We start from the raw sequence: 19,578 nt of genomic DNA, 5'->3' as shown, positions 1-19,578 counted from the left end.
CGGCAGCTAGAGCTGGGAGCTCTACACTGCCTGGCTGCTAGCCACAACGTTTTCACACCGGCGTGGGGACATAGGCTCCCAAACAGAGATTCCAGCCCACTATTTTTCAATCTAATGGAACCTTCCCTGAATCAAGGGGATTTTGGAAAACTAAAACAAGCAGATCATTTTAGGGGCAGCAGGGTAGCATGATGGTTAGCATAAATGCTTCACAGCTCCAGGGTCCCAGGTTCGATTCCCGGCTGGGTCACTGTCTGTGTGGAGTCTGCACGTCCTCCCCCTGTGTGCGTGGGTTTCCTCCGGGTGCTCCGGTTTCCTCCCACAGTCCAAAGATGTGCGGGTTAGGTGGATTGGCCATGCTAAATTGCCCGTAGTGTCCTAGAAAAAGTAAGGTTAAGGGGGAGTTGTTGGGTTACGGGTATAGGGTGGATACGTGGGTTTGAGTAGGGTGATCATGGCTCGGCACAACATTGAGGGCCGAAGGGCCTGTTCTGTGCTGTACTGTTCTATGTTCTATGAGTTCTGCCAAAGGCTTTCATCAACTCCATTCAGACCTCTTAAATCTTACATTTAATAATAATAATCTTTATTAGTGTCACAAGTAGGCTGACATTAACACTGCAATTAAAACTGCAATGAAGTACTGTGAAAATATTCCTTTTTGCCACACTACGGGTGTGGTAGTAACCACTGCTGTATATATTTGGGTATGTATGGGAAGGCCCTGTACTACAGGTACGGGGGTAGTCCCTGCCTGCTGGCTCCGGCCAGTAGGCGGAGTATAAATATGTGTGCTCCCCGTACAGCAGCCATTTCGCCAGCTGCTGTAGAAGGCCACACATCTTAGTGTAATAAAGACTCAGTTGTATTCAACTTCGTCTTTGTGCAATTGATCGTGCATCAATTTATTACACTAACGTTTTCAGAAGATGGACCGTCACATCAAGCCGGATCGCCTGCAACTGGATCCGCAATCAAGCAATGCCAAAAAGGACTTTGAACACTGGCTAGCTTGTTTCCAAGCTTACATCAGGTCTGCACCAGACCCAATTCCGGAAGCTCAGAAGATCCAGATCCTCTAAACGCGGCTGAGCTACAGCGTTTTTTTCACTTATCCAGGACGCGCCGACCTATGATGAAGCCATGGCGCTACTGAAAGAGAATTACGCTCAGCGGACTAACACGCTTTACGCCAAGCACGCCCTCTCAACTCGTAGTCAATCCCTGGTGAGTCAGTCGAAGATTTCTGGCGTGCCCTAATTCCCCTGGTCAGAGACTGTGACTGTCAGGCCGTCACGGCCACGGAACACTCGAATTTACTCACGCGGGACGTTTTCGTTACGGGGATTGCGTCGGATCACATCCGGCAGCGACTTTTAGAGGGGGCCACGCTCGACCTCACTGGCGCTATCGATGACGGTCGCCTCGCGCAATATCCAGGCCTACACCCCCGGCCGCGCGGCCCACCCCTCCTATGCATCGTGTCACCTGCAGACGGCCTTCCCATCGGGGACCTCACTCAGCCAACCCTACGCCCGTGCCACATGCCAACCAGCCAACCCCGGGGGCCCCAGGTGTTACTTCTGTGGGTAGCAAAAACACCCCCGCCAACGCTGCCCGGCCCGGAGTGCCCTTTGCAAGGTCTGCGGCAAAAAGGGGCACTCCGCTGTGTGTGCCAGGCTCACTCAGTTGCCGCTATCGCTCCGACCCCCCCTCCCCATGTACGGACAGTGGGCGCCGACATCTTCCCCTCCCCAGGCCACGTTCAGCACATGGGCGCCGCCATCTTGTTCAACCCCCGCCACGTGCGGTCCATGGATGCCGCCATCTTGTCCTCAGGATCGTCAGGCGCTGCCATCTTGTCTCCCCCACAGCACATGGGCGCCACCATCGTTCCAGGATCCGTGCCCCTCGGGCACCCCATTGTCTGACACCAGCGACGACCAGCTGCGGCTCGCCTCGGTCACGATCGACCAGTCTCTCCCGCACAATCTAGCAACCGTCTCCACAAGCATGAAGGTTGATCTCCTATCTGCTGGACTCCGGGAGCACTGAGAGCTTCATACATCCCGATACGGTAAGGCGCTGATCCCTCGCGGTACACCCCGCCAATCAGAGAATCTTCCTGGCCTCCGGGTCCCACTCCGTGGTGATCCGGGGGTACTGCATAGCCACGCTCACTATCCAGAGCATAGGGTTCAGCGGCTTCCGCCTCTACATCCTCCCCAACCTCTGTGCTGCCCTGCTACTCAGCCTGGACTTCCAGTGTAATCTCCAGAGCCAAACATTGAAATTCGGCGGGCCCCTACCACCCCTTACTGTGTGCAGCCTCGCGACCCTAAAGGTCGACCCACCTTCTCTATTCGCAAACCTATCCCCGGATTGCAAACCCATCGCCACCAGGAGCAGACGGTACAGCACCCAGGACAGGACCTTCATCAGGTCCGAGGTCCAGCAGTTGCTTCGGGAAGGTATCATCGAGGCCAGCAACAGCCCCTGGAGAGCCCAAGTGGTAAAGTGGTGAAAACGGGGGAGAAACACAGAATGGTCATGGACTACTGCCAGACCATCAATCGGCGCACGCAGCTCGACGCGTACCCCCTCTCACGCATATCTGATATGGTCAATCAGATTGCACAGTACCGGGTCTTCTCAACTGTAGACCTAAAATTCGCCTACCACCAGCTCCCAATCCATAAGGCGGACCGCCATACATTGCCTTCGAGGCAGATGGCCACCTCTACCATTTTCTTAGGGTTCCCTTCGACGTCACCAACGGGGTCTCGGTCTTCCAAAGGGAGATGGACCGAATGGTCGTCCGGTACGGGCTGCGGGCCACTTTCCCGTACCTAGACAATGTCACCAGCTGCGGCCACGATCAGCAGGACCATGATGCCAACCTTGCCAAATTTCTCTGCACCACCACTCTCCTAAACCTCACTTAAAACAAGGAGAAGTGCGTATTCAGCATGAACTGCTCAGCATCCCCGACCGCATGCGCCCCTCATGGAACTCCCCCATCCCCACTGCCCCAAGGCACTCAAACGCTGCCTGGGGTTGTTTTCTTACTACGCCCAGTGGGTTCCAAATTATGCGGACAAGGCCCGTCCACTCATCCATTCCACCCTTTTCCCCCTGACGGCCGAGGCTCAACAAGCCTTCAACCGTATTAGGGCCGACATCGCCAAGGCCGATGCACGCAGTCGACGAGACGTTACCCTTTCAAGTGGAGAGCGACGCATCAGACGTCGCTCTAGCCGCTACCCTCAACCAGGCAGGCAGGCCCATCGCATTCTTTTCACAAACCCTTCATGCCTCCAAAATTCGGCACTCCTCCATTGAAAACGAAGACCAGGCCATCGTTGAAGCTGTGCGGCATTGGAGGCATTACTTGCCTGGCAGGATATTCACTCTCCTCACTGACCAGCGGTCGGTAGCCTTCATGTTTAACAACACATAGCGGGGCAAGATCAAAAATAATAAAATCTTGAGGTGGAGGATCAAGCTCTCCATCTACAACTACGAGATTTTGTATCACCCCGGTAAGCTCAACGAGCCCCCCGATGACCTATCCCAAGGTACATGTGCCAGCGCACAGGTGGACCGACTCCAGACTCTGCACGACAACCTTTGTCACCCGGGAGTCACACGGTTGTACCACTTCATCAAGGCCCACAATCTGCCCTACTCCATCGAGGAAGTCAGGGCCATCACCAGAGACTGCCAGGTCTGTGCAGAGTGCAAACCGCACTTCTACCAGCCGGACCGTGCGTGCCTGGTGAAGGCCTCCCGCCCCTTTGAACACCTCAGCGTGGACTCCAAAGGGCCCCTCCCCTCCACCAACCATAACACGTATTTCCTCAGTGTGGTCGATGAGTACTCCAGATTCCCCTTCGCTAACCCATGCCCCGACATGACGTCTGCCACCGTCATCAAAGCCCTCAACATCATCGTCGTTCTGTTCGGCTTCCCCGCCTACATCCACAGTGACAAGGGATCTTCATTCATGAGTGATGAGCTGCGTCAGTTCCTGCTCCACAAGGGTATCGCCACAAGCAGGATGACCAGCTATAACCCCCTGGAAATGGACAGGTGGAGAGGGAGGACGGACGGTTTGGAGGGCCGTCCAGCTAGCCCTATGGTCCAGAAATCGCCTGGCCTCCCGCTGGCAGGTGGTCCTCCCCGATGAACTGCATACTATTCGGTCACCCCTATGCACTGCGACTAACGACACACCCCATGAATGTCTCTTTGCCTTCCCCAGGAAGTCCACCTCCGGGGTGTCGCTCCCGACTTGGCTCGCAGCTCCAGGACCTGTAGTCCTCTGTAAGCACGTACGACTTCACAAGGCGGACCCGTTGGTGGAAAGAGTGCAGTTACTCCACACCAACCCCAAGTATGCCTACGTAGCTGTTTTAATATAGCGGGCAGCACGGTAGCATAGTGGTTAGCATAAATGCTTCACAGCTCCAGGGTCCCAGGTTCGATTCCTGGCTGGGTCACTGTCTGTGCGGAGTCTGCACGTCCTCCCCTTGTGTGCGTGGGTTTCCTCCAGGTGATCCGGTTTCCCCTCCCACAGTCCAAAGATGTGTGGGTTAGGTGGATTGGCCATGCTAAATTGCCCGTAGTGTCCTAAAAAGTAAGGTTAAGGGGGGGTTGTTGGGTTACGGGTATAGGGTGGATACGTGGGTTTGAGTAGGGTGATCATTGCTCGGCACAACATCGAGGGCCAAAGGGCCTGTTCTGTGCTGTACTGTTCTATGTTCTATGTAGCGTATCCCGACGGCCGCCAAGACAGTGTCTCTCTCAGGAACCTGACACCAGCAGGTTCTTAACACACACACACCCCCAGCCCGGCACCACCCTCCTCTCCCCTGACGCACCCAGCAGCAACCCCCCCCAGGATCATCCATCCTACCCCTGCCCACGCCCGAGGATGAAGAGGATCTCGGCACGCTCCCGGAGTCACCAAGGACCCGACCGATTCCAGAATCGCCACCACGACTGCGTCACTCCCAACGTCAGATCAAGGCTCCGGACCGGCTAAACCTGTAATTGGTTCTGGACTCAAAATTTTTTTCTCTGTATATTAAACCTGTGCTGTATATAGTTCTCCACCACCCCTGCTGGACTCAATTTTAACAGGGGGTGAATGTGGTAGTAACCACTGCTGTATATATTACGGTATGTATGGTAAGGCCCTGTACTACAGGTACGGGGGTAGTCCCTGCCTGCTGGCTCCGCCCAGTAGGCAGAGTATAAATATGTGTGCACCCCGTACAGCAGCCATTTCGCCAGCTGCTGTAGGAGGCCACACATCTCAGTTTAATAAAGCCTCAGTTGTATTCAACTCTCATCTTTGTGCAATTGATTGTGCATCCACGGGAGAATTCAGAATGCCCAATTTATCTGAAAAGCACATCTTTTGGGACTTGTGGGGAGAAACCGGAGCCCCCGGAGGAAACCCGCGCAGACACAGGGAGAACGTGCACACTCCACACAGACAGTGACCCAAGCCGGGAATCGAACCTGGGACCCTGATGCTGTGATGCAACAGTGCTAACCACTGTGCTACTGTGCTGCCCTACAGCCATCTTGCAGGCAAGGCTAATTTTCTTGTTGCCTCCTTACTTGCAACCCTCACCTGCATGTTAGCTTAAAATGACTAATCACTATGTCCATTAACGATTGGACATGCCCAGCACAGTTTTCTTCGGAAATGCCGTACAACTTCTGGTTTTGTACTGTTAAAAAGACAGTGTAGAGTTTCACACTTTCTGCCCTGAAATTGCATTAAGTGTTCCTTGCCACTCACATAGCAGGTTTAACTTCCCCTGCAGTACTGGTGAAAAGCATTATAGAAATGAAAGTTTTGCTTTTCTTCTGCACAGAGAAGAATTTTGGTCTGAATTTTCATGTTTGAGAAGGTATTTGGGAGTCAGGAATATTTGCCAACATTGTGACCACGTCTCCTATCTAGAATACTGGTTGATATATTTTCTTCTGGCTGTGCTGAAGACTAGATGGCCCGGTGTTGGGGTGCCATCTGCCAGAAGCAGGTCAATGCCAAGGCAACTGGGTAAAGGACCCACCACAGAGACATTGGCCCAGTTTTACATATCAATGTGAGGCCATCCTAAACACCATTTGCTCACTCCCCTTTGCCCTCTCAATCCTCTTAACACCTTTCAAATCCTCTCACCCTCCAACCGTTGGCAGGACCAGAAGATCCTGCCAGTGTGAAGAGCCGGAGATCTCGCCCATTATTATTACAGTACCATCTCTTTTCTTTGTACTATTAAGCTCCTTAAAGGGGTTAGTCTTTATACTCTTAAAGCAATGATTAAATACATTTAACCAAAAAAAACAAAAGTAACCAAATAAAATTAACTAAATTGGGAGGTGATAGCCCCTTAAATGGGCGCTGAAACACAAGCCAAATTACGTAAGGAAACTTAGAATTTTTACAACATTGGTTTATGAGATTAGTCTTTCTTTATATTTTCTCAAGATACTTAATCGGTCAATGACTTTCACCTGTGCATGATATAATTAACGTACCGTTAACACAACTGTGTCAATAAATCCTGCTGAACAGAATCCATTGCTGCCGTTGAAGACAGCCAAATACTTAGACAGCCGGCAACACTTTGAAACAACCAAACAAGTGATGAGCTGAGCTTCAAACAAAAAGTAAAAACATGGAGAAATTTCAAGCAATCAGCTCTGGATTTCAAACTGGCCTATCCTTTCCATATTCTACAAAGCAGAAAAGCACCTTATCCAATGGATAGCTTCTCAAATGCATCTGAAGACTTTCATTCTTTTAAAATATTGTTCTTTTCCTTGTAAGAAGTCTTACAACACCAGGTTAAAGTCCAACAGGTTTGTTTCAAACACGAGCTTTCGGAGCACGGCTCCTTCTTCAGGTGAATGGAAAGGCTTGTTCCAGAAATGTTTATATAGACACAGTCAGAGATGCCCCGGAATGCGAGCACCTGCAGGCAATCAAATCATCAAAGATGCAGAGAGAGAGGTAACTCCAGGTTCTTTTCCTTGACAGCTTAACAATTGTCAGAAGAAACAACCCACCAACCATAATGTCTAATGGTCACCTACCTTTTCACCGCACTGCTATCACTACTTCAGTACAGTAAGAAGTCTTACAACACCAGGTTAAAGTCCAATAGGTTTAAATGGAATCACTAGCTTTCAGAGCGTAACTCCATCACTCACCTGATGAAGGAACTACACTCCAAAAGCTTGTGATTCCAAATAAACCTGTTGGACTTTAACCTGCTGTTGTAAGACTTCTTACTCTGCCCACCCTAGTCCAACATCATGGCTGCTTCCATAGAAATGGATCCAAATTAAGCTACAGAATTTTGTAACGACATGTGAAGAAGACAACGGGTTGGATTCTCCGCAGGCCCCCCCCCCCCCCCCCCCCCCCCCCCGCAAAAATTGCATTTGGTGTGGGGGCGGAGAATCCAGCCCGGCGCCGGTTCGACGATTCTCCGGGACCCGAGAATCGTCATGTTCGCGGAGTACTCCGCGAGGCTGGGGGGCCATTGCCAGAGGCCTGCCCAGCGATCCTCTACTCCCGACAGGCCGAGTTCCCGACGGCGTGGTTCTAACCATCTATCACCGTTTGGGAAGCTCGTGAGTGACGGCTGCGACTCAGTCAGTGGTAGGCTTTACCTGGCCACACCCTACCCCAAAAGCCCACCTAACCTGCACATCTCTGGACTGTGGTAGGAAACCCACGCAGTTATGGGGAGAACATGCAAACTCCATACAGTCACCCAAAGCCGGGTCCCTGGCACTGTGAGGCAGCAGTGCCAACCACTGTGCGACAGGATGCAGCCACTCTGCTCTGGAGCCCCCAGGGACCTCATGGCGGAGTGTCTTCATTCATTTGCTCTTCTCGGTGGTGGTTACTGCCTTTGGGTCCTTGTTTCAACTGCTCCTTTCACTTCCCACTTCCTCCACTTCCAGTACACCAAAATTTCACCCAAGAAGCAGCAGATTTGTGGGTTAAGATATTTATACAATTTTCCAGGAAAATAAACAGCTTTAAATGTGTTTCTCCCCAGTGATATTAGAGAACTAGCCTACAGGTTATTCAGCTTCTTCTTTCCCACGGTTTATGAAAAGTTTAAGAAAACTGAAAAGACACTAGCTATCATCAGACCACAACTTCTTCAAGAACAAAAAGGTACACAAAGTTATTTATCTGTAAATTTCTGAAGAATTATTGACATTTTGGAATTTTTGGTCTGAACTTTGTAAGGAAACATGCACATTTACAACAAACAGCAGAGACCCCAGCACAGATTTCTGTGTAAACCACTAGTCACAACCTTCAATTCATAAAAACACCCTTCTACTGCTACCTTTGCCTTCTGTGTCTGAGCCAGCTCTGTATCCATCTTGCCATCTCCCCTCTGATCCTGTGTGACTTCACCTTTTGTACCAGTTTGCCATGAGGCACCTTGTCAGAGGCTTTACTGAAGTCCATGTCAACAACATCCACTGCCCTCCCCTCATCAATCCCCTCCTCATGGGAGGCCATTGGATATGGGATCGCTCACTGCATCCCTGAACTTTTATGCCTCAGGATCCTTCGAGTGCTCGAGCGGGGACCAGTGCAGCATCTCACAGGCCTCAGCCCACAAGTACATTCGTCAGCTCATGAATGCCTTGTTTGCCCGGTTGGAAAACTAAATAAATTTTGAGATGGACCAAGCCCAACAGGATGCCCGGGCAGCAGGATTCTCCACCGTCACTTGGATGCCCCATATTGAGGGACTGATAGACTGCATGCATATTGCCTTGCACTCAGCAGGCCATCTGTGAGGCCCTACATTAGCAGAAAGGGGTTACATTCCCTGAATATACAGCTCGTGTGTAACCATCACATGAAGATCATGCATATGTGTGTACGACAGCTACATCCTGGGGCAGTCGGTCATCCATGGCCTCTTTGAGGACCACCCTAGAATGGGCGGCTGACTCTTGGGGGATAAGGGGTACCCGCTGAGAATCTTTTGGTGATATGCCTGCAAACAACATTGCATATAGTTGGTGGTGCGACCTCCAACCAGCAGGTGGTGGTACAGATCCACCATGCGGTCACGAGACAGTGGTCACGTGACACCTCCTCCACGATATTCCTCAATACCTGGGCTCCACAAGGCTGCGTACTTAGCCCCCTACTATACTCCCTATACACACACAACTGTGGAAAAATTTGGCTCCAACTCAATGTACAAGTTTGCTGGTGACACGACCATAACGGGTTGGATCTCAAACAATGATGAGTCAGAGTACAGGAGGGAGATAGAGAACCTAGTGGAGTGGTGTAATGACAGCAATCTCTCCTTCAATCTCAGCAAAACTAAAGAGCTGGTCATTGACTTCAGGGAGCAAAGTATCGTACATACCCCTGTCTGCATCAATGGTGCTGAGGTGGAGATGGTTGACTGCTTCAAGTTCCTAGGTGTGCACATCACCAACAATCTGTCCTGGTCCACCCACGTCGATGCTACAGCCAAGAAAGCACAACAACACCTATCCTTCCTCAGGAAATTAAGGAAATTCAGCATGTCCACAACGACTCTTACAAATTGTTACAGATGCACAATAGATGCACAATAGAAAGTATCCTATCTGGCTGCATATGACCACATTCAATCATAGCTGATATTTTTCTCATTCCCATTCTCCTGCCTTCTCCCCATAACCCCTGATCCCCTTATTAATCAAGAATCTGTCTATTTCTGTCTTAAAAACACTCAGTGATTTGGCCTCCACAGCCTTCTGTGGCAAGGAGTTCCACAGATTCACCACCCTCTGGCTGAAGAAATTCCTCCTCATCTCTGTTTTAACTGATTGTCCCTTTAGTCTGAGATTGTATCCTCTGGTTCTAGTTTTTCCTACAAGTGGAAACATCCTCTCCACGTCCACTCTATCCAGGCCTCATAGTATCCTGTAACGTTCAATAAGATCCCCCCTCATCCTTCTAAACTCCAACTAGTACAAACTCAGAGTCCTCAACTGTTTTTCAGTTATTTATTTAGATTTCCAGAAGGCCTTTGACAAGGTGCCGCATAGGAGACTGTTAAATAAGTTAAGAGCCCATGGTGTTAAGGGTAAGATCCTGGCATGGATGGACGATTGGCTGACTGGCAGAAGGCAGAGAGTGGGGATAGCACAAATGCTTCACAGCGCCAGGGTCCCAGGTTCGATTCCCCGCTGGGTCACTGTGTGGAGTCTGCACGTTCTCCCCGTGTGTGCGTGGGTTTCCTCCAGGTGCTCCGGTTTCCTCCCACAGTCCAAAGATGTGCAGGTTAGTTGGAGTGGCCATGATAAATTGCCCTCAGGGTCCAAATTGCCCCTTAGTGTTAGGTGGGGTTTCTGGGTTATGGGGATAGGGTGGAGGTATGGGGTTGGGTAGGGTGCTCTTTCCAAGAGCCAGTGCAGACTCGATGGGCCGAATGGCCTCCTTCTGCACTGTAAATTCTATGAAATAAAGGGGTCTTTTTCAGGACAGCAGCCCACTCTCCAAGTCCTTCTGAAGCCCCCCTGCTTCCTCAATACTACCTGCCCTGCACAACGCCCCCCCCCCCCCCCCACCCTCCATACCCCCCTCCACCCTCATTTCATGGGTATGACCCCCCTTGGGACCTGACGCATGGCAGTACCACCCAGGCACCCTTGCAATGTCACCATGGCAGTGCTCCTGCCAGCTTGGTAGTACCAAAAGGAATTATCAAATGTAGCGAAGGTGAATTGCAGGAACCTTGCTTTAATATTTTATAATTAAAACCCTTACCTATAGCAATTGGAATACAACTGATATTTGAGAAACATTAATACCGAAGTGTGTAAAATATGCCCAATGTACTCTGCCCTTTTGTACAATCATGTTTTTTTATTTAATGATCTATACATTCTTGTTTTTAGATGAAATTTTGGAAGAAATCACAAATGCAAGATTTACTATTGGACGACAAAAAGAAATAAAACTCACAGAACAACAAATGACAAAATTTTACTCATTAAATGAGGAAATCAGCTTGCCCCCAGGATTTATCGAATACATGATCAGGTAATTTTGTGTTATAAAAACATAAATGGTTGAACTGGACCTCCTAAGGCTCCGAAGTGGTAGGGGAATGGAGTTCAATCAAGGGAAGTGTGTGATATTACATTTGGGGAAGGTTAACAATGGAAGGGAATCATAATAAATGGTAGGTTACTGAGAAGGGTAAAGGAACATATTGTGCATCTCCATAAATCCCTGAAAGTTGGACAGGACATTGGACATTGGTCAAGAAGGCATTCGAGATAGTTACCTTTATTAGCTGAGGATTAGAATTTTTTTTAAATTCATTTGTATGGGATGTGGGTGTCACGGGCTAGGCCAGCATTTGTTTCCCATCCCTAATTGTCCTTGAGAAGGTGGTGGTGAGCTGCCTTCTTGAACCGCTGCAGTCCATGTGGTGTAGGTACACCCACTGTGCTGTTAGGAAGGTAATTCCAAAATTTTGACCCAGTGACTGAAGGAATGGCGATATATTTCCAAGTCAGGATGGTGAGCAACTTGGAGGGGAACTTCCAGGTGGTGATGTTCCAATCTAGCTGCTGCCCTTTTCCTTCTAGATGGTAGTGGCTGTGGGTTTGGAAGATTCTGTCTAAAGAGCCTTGGTGAGTTACTGCAGTGCATCTTGTAGATGGTACACACGGCTGATACGGTGCGTCGGTGGTAGAGAGAGTGAATATTTGTGGAAGGGATGCCAATCAAGTGGGTTGATGTGTTGAATGGTGTTGAGCTTCTTGAGTGTTGTTAGAGCTGTGCTGATCCAGGCAAGTGGGGAGTGTGATGTTCTTTGCTTTGTGGATGATGATGGCTTTGAAGTGTAGTGTCTTACAAATAATATCAAGCTATGTTTAAAACAAAACTTATTTATCAACACAACTAAACTAACTTCGAACCAACTTACTAAGATACAAATATTAGAAAATACACAAAGACTTTGCTTCTATCTACAAAGCTTCTGAAAACACGATCACTCTCTATCCCGCCTAATACTTATTCCCAGAATCAAGGTATCAAGTGATTTACACGTGTGCTCTTGATCACCATGTTGGAAGCATTCACATCAAATTGTTAACCCTTCATTTACTATACAATAAAAATATTGTTACAGGGAGTATTCCATCACATCCTGACTTGTGCCTTGTAGATGGTGGACAGGCTTTGGGAGTATAAGAATATAAGTAAAAGTAAAATATTGCAGATGCTGGAAATCCAAAGTAACAGTTCTGAAGAAGAATCCTGGGCAGGATTCTCCGCCCCGCCACATTTCTGTTTCACCCCGTCGGCGGGATGTTCTGTTATGCCGGCCGGTCAATGGGGTTTCCCATTGTGGGGCAGCCCCACGCCGTCGGGAAATCCCCGGGCTGCCAGCAAAATGGAGCATCCCGCTGGCGGCGAATCCAGTCTTATATTTGACTTGAAATCTTATTTCCAGGGGGGGATTTCCCACTCCTGTTTTTGGGGGCCAAATCGGAAGCGGGAGCCAAAATTCCCACAAGAGTCTCAAAATTCAATTTTATGCCGGCACTATTCCTGTTGCGTTTGTTTCTGTCCCCTGCCAATGGCGTAACAGATATCCCGACATTGAATGTCAACCCTAACCACCATTCCCCCCCTCCCCGGTTAAATTGTTCATTCACACCAACGTGGATCACAACAGTTCCCCCATGACGTGCAACTGGTGAGCAGAACCCGCTGGAAGTGCACAGGTGAGTACAGCCCATGGGGGTAGATGTCCACGCCCGAGCAGTGCCCTGGCATTGTCCCGGCACTGTCTCCAGTGCTGCCTCAGCATTGCTCCTTGGCACTGCTTGGGGGGGAGGAGTTCCGTGGTGGGGCGAGGTGGGTTCCATGTCTGTGGAGGGGTTGGGGAGCTTCATGGTGAGGGAATTTCATCGGGGAAGGGCTCCGTGAAGAGGGGTGATCGCGGGGAGCCAGCCGCTTAACTTTCTTTTAATTAAAGGATAAGGCACCACTGGAGGGGATCAAAGCAAAATGGGAGGAAGAGCTGGGAGAGGTTATAGAGGAGGGGGTCTGGTGTGAGGTGCTCCGGAGAGTGAATGCCTCCACCTCGTGTGCGAGGTTGGGGCTGATACAGCTGAAGGTGGTGTATAGAGCGCACCTCACGAGGGCGGGGGGGGGGGGGGGGGGGCGCGCTAATCACGAATCACGTTCATATGTTTTGGTCCTGTCCAAAGCTAGGGGAGTACTGGAAGGAGGTGTTTAGGGTAATTTCTAAGGTGGTGTGCGTGAAACTAGACCTGGGTCCCCGGGAGGCCATATTAGGGGTGTCGGACCAGCCAGGGTTGGAGACGGGTGCGGAGGCAGATATCATAGCCTTCGCCTCGTTGATCGCCCGAAGGCGGATCCTGTTGGGATGAAGAGCAGCCTCTCCACCTTGTGCCCTGGCGTAGCGGGGGGACGTGTTGGAATACTTGACCCTTGAGAAGGTTAAGTTTGAACTGAGGGGAAGCTCGGAGGGGTTCTACAAGTCATGGGCACTATTTATTATGCACTTTCAAGAACTGGATAACAGTGAACATTAGTTGGGGGGGATGGGTGGGCGGGTTGGGGGGAGGGGGGCTATGTATGTTAAAGATGGCTATGGGTAATCCCTGATTCCTTTTTTTGTCATTTGTTTATGTTAACATGCGGGGTGATGTTTGGGGGTTGGTGGGAGGATGGGATCGTTGTTATTATGGTGTTTGATTTATTTGTTGTTGATTATTGTTTGTTGTTGGTGGGTGTAAATTCGGGAGAAAAATTGTGAAAGAGGAGAATAAAAATATTTTTATAAAAACTTTCTTTTAACTAAGAGCCATATAATACGGTGGAGGAAGCCACCCTTGGGACCTGCGGCTTTCACCCCATGTTTTATCCCCACTGTGACAATGCAAAAAAATTCAAAAAACTGTCACTTTTTGCTTGCCAGAGTTGCTGAACGTTTCCTGGGTGATTGTGCTGGAACTTTATAAAGCACTGGTTAGGCTACAGCTAGAGAATGCAGCTTTGGTCACTTCACTCTCTAAAATATAGATAAGTTGGTCAAGGAGACACACATGATACTTGTCTTTATTAGTTGAGCAATGTAATATAATAATTGGGGGATTATGCTGGAACTGTATAAAACCGTGTTTCGGCTATAGTTAGAGTATGCAGTTTTGATCACTGCATTTTAGAAAATGATCTTGCAGGGTGTACAGAGGAGCATGTAACATGGAGTAGAACATTTTAGTTATGAGGAAAGATTGGATAGAGTTGTTTTCTTTGGAACAGAGGAGGCTTAGGGAGACCTAATTGAAGCGGCTGGTTTAGTACAAAGGGGCTGGTTTAGTACAGTGGGCTAAGCAGCGCGGGTTCAATTCCCGTACCAGCCTCCCCGAACAGGCGCCGGAATGTGGCGACTAGGGGCTTTTGACAGTAACTTCATTGAAGCCTACTCGTGACAATAAGTGATTATTATTATTGTTATTATGCACAATTGCGATGGTCCAAATGAAGTAGATAGGAAGGTGCTGTTCCCTTTGGTTCAGGGTTCAATAATCGGGGGTTGTCATTAGGATTTGTGTATTCAGAATCATTGGGAAGAATTTTCAATCACATGAGGAGGCTGGATTGGAGGTGGGTAGGCCCACAATTTCCTGACACTGACTGGTGTGTGGTTTGCCAGCATGTTCCTGCACTTGGGCCATTTGGAACATCAAACTTGAAAGACCATATTAAGGGCCCATGATCAGGATTATCCAGAGGATTGGGACAAAGGAATTCCATTTGTAATATTTTCAATTAGGGATGCACCTAATGAATCAACTAAATTCAGTCCAGTCAAATTGATTTTTGGTCATGAGGTAAGAGGACCACTTAAATTGATGAAAGAGTCCGTGGTAAGAGACTGCCTTGTTGGATTTTAGGGAGAGATTAACTAGGGCTGGTGAGTTGGCTAGGACATAGTTAAAATTCTCACAACATGAATGAAAAAAGAGGCTGATAAGAGATCAAACATTCATGGTCTTGTTAGTGGGGAGAAAGTACTAGCATTGTTACCAATGGTAGGTGAACCATTAAAAGCAAGATTTAGTGGGGCTTATCAAATTGAAAGGAAATTGAATTAGGTGAATTATTTGATAAGAATACCAGACGAAAGAAAGACTCACGGAGTGTGTCATGTTAATATCCTCAAAAAGTTAGTCGCTGTATCTCAGGGAGAAGAGATAAATCCAGATGATTCTGAATTTGACATTCCTCAAATTAAATTGGATAATGAGGAAGTATTAAGAAATTTGGTTAAATCATTGAGTTACTTTCCAGTGGAAAACCAAAATGACCTAAAAGAATTATTACAGTCACGTAGAGTTGTCTGTGGGAATAAATTGGAAATTACAAAAATAATTATGCATGATGTAGATATGGGAAATGCTATTGCCATTGAACAACATCAATACAGGCTCAATCCACTGAAGTTAACACCGCTACAAAAGGGGATTGACAGCATGCTTAAGGATGATATCATCGAAATGAGTTGCAGCAATTGGAGCACGGGAGACACTCATCGACACACGTTTCACCAACTTGGGGGGGGGGGGGGGCGTTGCTGGGCAGGGACATGGGCATCACAGTACCACACCCCCTCACCACCGAGCACTCTCACCACCGAACCATCCTCACCTCCCCCACGACCAAACAACCTCACCACCGAACACCCTCAATCCCACACCACCAAACACCCTCACCTCCCAAACGACCCCCATGCACACACCCCTCCGTTATATATACCTGTGGCACTGCGTGCCGGGGGCACTGAGTTGGCAGTGACAGCAGGTCTGGTCCATGACATGGAGGATGATGTCAGCCTGCTCTGCGATGAGCTCCGTTCTCCACATCATTAGACAATGTCTGACCCATGCCCACAGTAGCACCTTCCACCTGGGTGATCCCTGCTTGTGAGCTGGCCAGTCCATCACACAGCCCTGTCGAATAGCTGAGGAGGGGAGTGATGGGGACGGTCAGGCAAGGGGTGGGGGCTGCACAGTCCACCCACTGGGCCTCATTCGTCCACCAACCCCTCACTCCCAGTGGCCATTGCTGACTGCCTCACCCCACACCTATCAGATAGAGCACAGAGGCAGCTTTCAACGGTGTTTAAAGGTGTTTAATGTGAAGAGGTATATACAGTCTGTGCCTTAGCCACTATAACTAAGCTGTGCCCTGCACCCATGCCAACTTAACTGGTGTCTAACTTTCTAGCCTTACAGGCCCTACCACTACATCTTTGTGGTTCCCAGACGGTACAGGAGGAGTGGAGGTGGGCTGCTGTGACCCTTGCCCTGCGACACGAGTACCGTTGACGAGCATCTCCTGTGGGCAGTCCCGCCTGGATGGGCCCGGCTGCTCATCGGGCGCTCCGGGTGGCGTGGTGCTGCCCTGTTCTGCCCGCTGTCCACCAAATGCACCAGGGACTGGGGGGAGGGGGGGGGTGCTGCGTTGTTCCAGGACCTCCCCTGCAGGAGTCACCGGCATGGGCCCCAGCACCTCCTCCTCTATGGGGTGCCCGATGGTCCCTGGGCTTCTCCATGGGACGGGGGTGCGAGTGGAGCCATCCCCCGAGGCCCCCATGACACCTAGCGCTGCCAGTCCTGGTTGCCCGCTCTGATATCGACAAGGGTCTGAACGTTAGCACTCATGGAGTACAGCGAGCGGGCCATCTCCATCTGGGACTGTGCCACCACCCCGAGGGTCTGTGCCACCACCCTGAGGGTCTATGCCACATCAGCCAGTAAGTGGGTCACCTCCCTCTGGGACTGGGCCATCTCCCTGTGTCTGTGCGACACCGGCCTGCACCTGGGCAATGCTGCCGATTCTCAGCAATGGCCTGCTGTGACTAGGCCACACTGAGGAGAGCAGCTGCAATATCCAGGTGGCTCTAGCACATGGCTGCCTGTGAGAGGGCAGCCCTGTCCTGGGCCATGGCCCCCGCCTGCACAGAATGCCCCAGGTTTTGAAAACGCTGACCCATGTCCGACACGGTCGCCTCCATTGCCTCCACCGCGGATGCCGCCCATGCGGTTTCAGCCTGGGTGGCACGCATGACCGGCACCACTCCTTGCTCCTGCAGCTGGATGGACTCCTCCACCTGCCCCTGCAGGTGGTGGAAACCGGCCGTCATCTTCTCCTCTAGTACCTGGGTCTCTGCCTGCACCTGCACTGTGGGTGGGACTGGATGTTCCAGGAGCCCGGGACCCTTCTGGGCGGCAGCTGTTTGCGGCTGGCGTGCCCTCCGACCGTCCGGCCCCTCAGCTGCTCCTCTCTCCACCTGCTGTACTGGAACGACTGTGTGGTGCGCACCAGTGAGTGCCCCACAAGCCTCTTCACTAAATTGCCCAACCGAGGTGAGTGTTTCTGAGATGGTGGAGGGTGTTGGAGATGGCTGTGATGGAAAGTCAGTGTCCTCCTCCGACCCAAACTTCGGGGTCTCCTGGATCGAGGTGTCCTGGGTTGTGGTGTCCTGGGGCATAGTATCCTGGGTCGTACCTTCCTGGGTCGTAGTGTCCTGGGTCGTAGTTTCCTGGATTGTAGTGTCCTGGGTTGTACTGTCCTGGGTCGCACTGTCCTGGGTCGTAGTATCTTGGGTCGTAGTGTCCTGGGTTGTAGTGTCCTGGGCGTACTGTCCTGGGTCATAAGAACATAAGAACTAGGAGCAGGAGTAGGCTATCTGGCACCTCGAGCCTGCTCCGCCATTCAATAAGATCATGGCTGATCTTTTGTGGACTCAGCTCCACCTCCCGGCCCGAACACCATAACCCTTAATCCCTTTATTCTTCATAAAACTATCTATCTTTATTTTAAAAACATTTAATGAAGGAGCCTCAACTGCTTTACTGAGCAAGGAATTCCATAGATTCACAACACTTTGGGTGAAGAAGTTCCTCCTCAACTCAGTCCTAAATCTACTTCCCCTTATTTTGAGGCTATGTCCCCTAGTTCTGCTGTCACCCGCCAGTGGAAAAAACCTGCCCGTGTTGCTCATTATGCTTTCCCTTAATTTGCTCTGTTTTAATTACCTTTGCTCAAGAGTCGCCAGGTATCTTTCTGATACCACCACAGAGTTCAAAGCCGAATACTGATCAATGACTCGATACACCAGTTAGTAAGTTTGAAATCAATGCAGATTTATTTACACACACAGTCAATTATTATTCATGCACAAACTCTACTCACTAAACTACAACTACTACTAAAAGCCTATACTTAGCTTCAAGTGGCCCACTCAGTCAAAGGAACAATGGCCGTTGTCCGGTTCTGATACTGCTGGCGTCGAACTGGTATAGAATAGTAGCTAGGAGCGTCTATCTCGTAGCGTGCGTTGACCTTAGACTTACTTGGCTGGTGCTTGGCGGGCCTCTCATCGCTGAGAGCCAAATGCCAAGGTGAAGATGGAGAAGCTAAGAGATCTTCCAAGAGCTTCCAAGAGAGCGAACTGACCTTGGGGACTCTGTTTTATAGCCCCCAGGGGTTTCGCGCCCTTCTGGGCGGACCCCGGACTTGGTCCCAATTAATTGGACCATGTCCCAATCATTCGTATTGATTTTCTCCAATAACGGGGTTGTTCCCTGATCGTTGGGCGGGCCCTATGTAACCATTGGCCTGCCTTTGTTTTAGCTTCCACTGGCACTGGGAAGTCTGTCCTAGCACCGATTGTTTCAATGTTTCTTTTTGTCCCCGGAGATAGCTCATTACTATGCTAATGGCTAGTAGTTTCAGTTCTGTCTGGGTTTTGCAAGTCCCAATACACAGGAAACCTTGCACCTGCTTGTTTTCTCTGGTGCTGTCCATTTTTCCCTGCACTCTTTGCGGGTATCCGTTTTGGAATCGGGACGTGGCCACACCAGGTGGCTACACTCTCTCCTTGTGATCCTCAACGCGAAGCGTGAAGGATCACACTACTACGATGTCTTCGTTCTCTGACCAAGCGGGCACTCATGACTAGGCTCTACTCTGTCCCTAACTATGCAACATATCTTTAACTAAACAATTTTACATACACACATCATCAAAATTCTATGGGGGCGCTATGTCATTAAGGACATGCATTACAAAATAAAAAACTGGAACCTCTAACTATTCTCAATAAACTATCCTCACTCAAACAATTCAAAAATATACTAACATCTTAACTGTACAAAAATAGCAGCATTCAAATTTCTCTGGTTTGGCAGTCAAACACAGAGTTCACATTTCTTTATTCAACAATTAACACATGCAAACAAAAAAACTAATGTACTTTAATCCATGTCAAGGGGTTCGGGCGCCTGGTGGAAACCGAAAATAGGGGATCTAATTCTGTATACCGGGGTGTGAGAGCGGTAAGCTCTTCTTCGCCATTTCTTCATTCGAATGATACTGCAAAGTATCGCCAGTGCTAAAAGTGCTTCTACGACATATGGGAGGGAATACCAAGTCATAAACTTATTACACCA

The 19,578-nt window shown here is 49.6% G+C and overlaps 1 protein-coding gene across 1 annotated transcript in view; it reads left to right on the top strand.

The window, feature by feature from the left end:
* LOC119972875 (thioredoxin domain-containing protein 3-like) overlaps window positions 1–19,578 on the top strand; it is a 224,582-nt gene that overhangs the window by 99,144 nt on the left and 105,860 nt on the right. Inside the window, exons 11-12 of the mRNA XM_038810402.1 lie at window positions 8,097–8,218; window positions 10,969–11,113. Of these exons, the coding sequence (XP_038666330.1) occupies window positions 8,097–8,218; window positions 10,969–11,113 (267 nt within the window). The remainder of the gene's footprint in view (window positions 1–8,096; window positions 8,219–10,968; window positions 11,114–19,578) is intronic.

The sequence above is a fragment of the Scyliorhinus canicula genome, chromosome 10, assembly GCF_902713615.1.
Source record: "Scyliorhinus canicula chromosome 10, sScyCan1.1, whole genome shotgun sequence".
Classification (NCBI taxonomy): Eukaryota; Metazoa; Chordata; class Chondrichthyes; order Carcharhiniformes; family Scyliorhinidae; genus Scyliorhinus; species Scyliorhinus canicula.
Note: the sequence above shows the minus strand (reverse complement) of the source record. Positions and strands in the feature narration are given on the sequence as shown.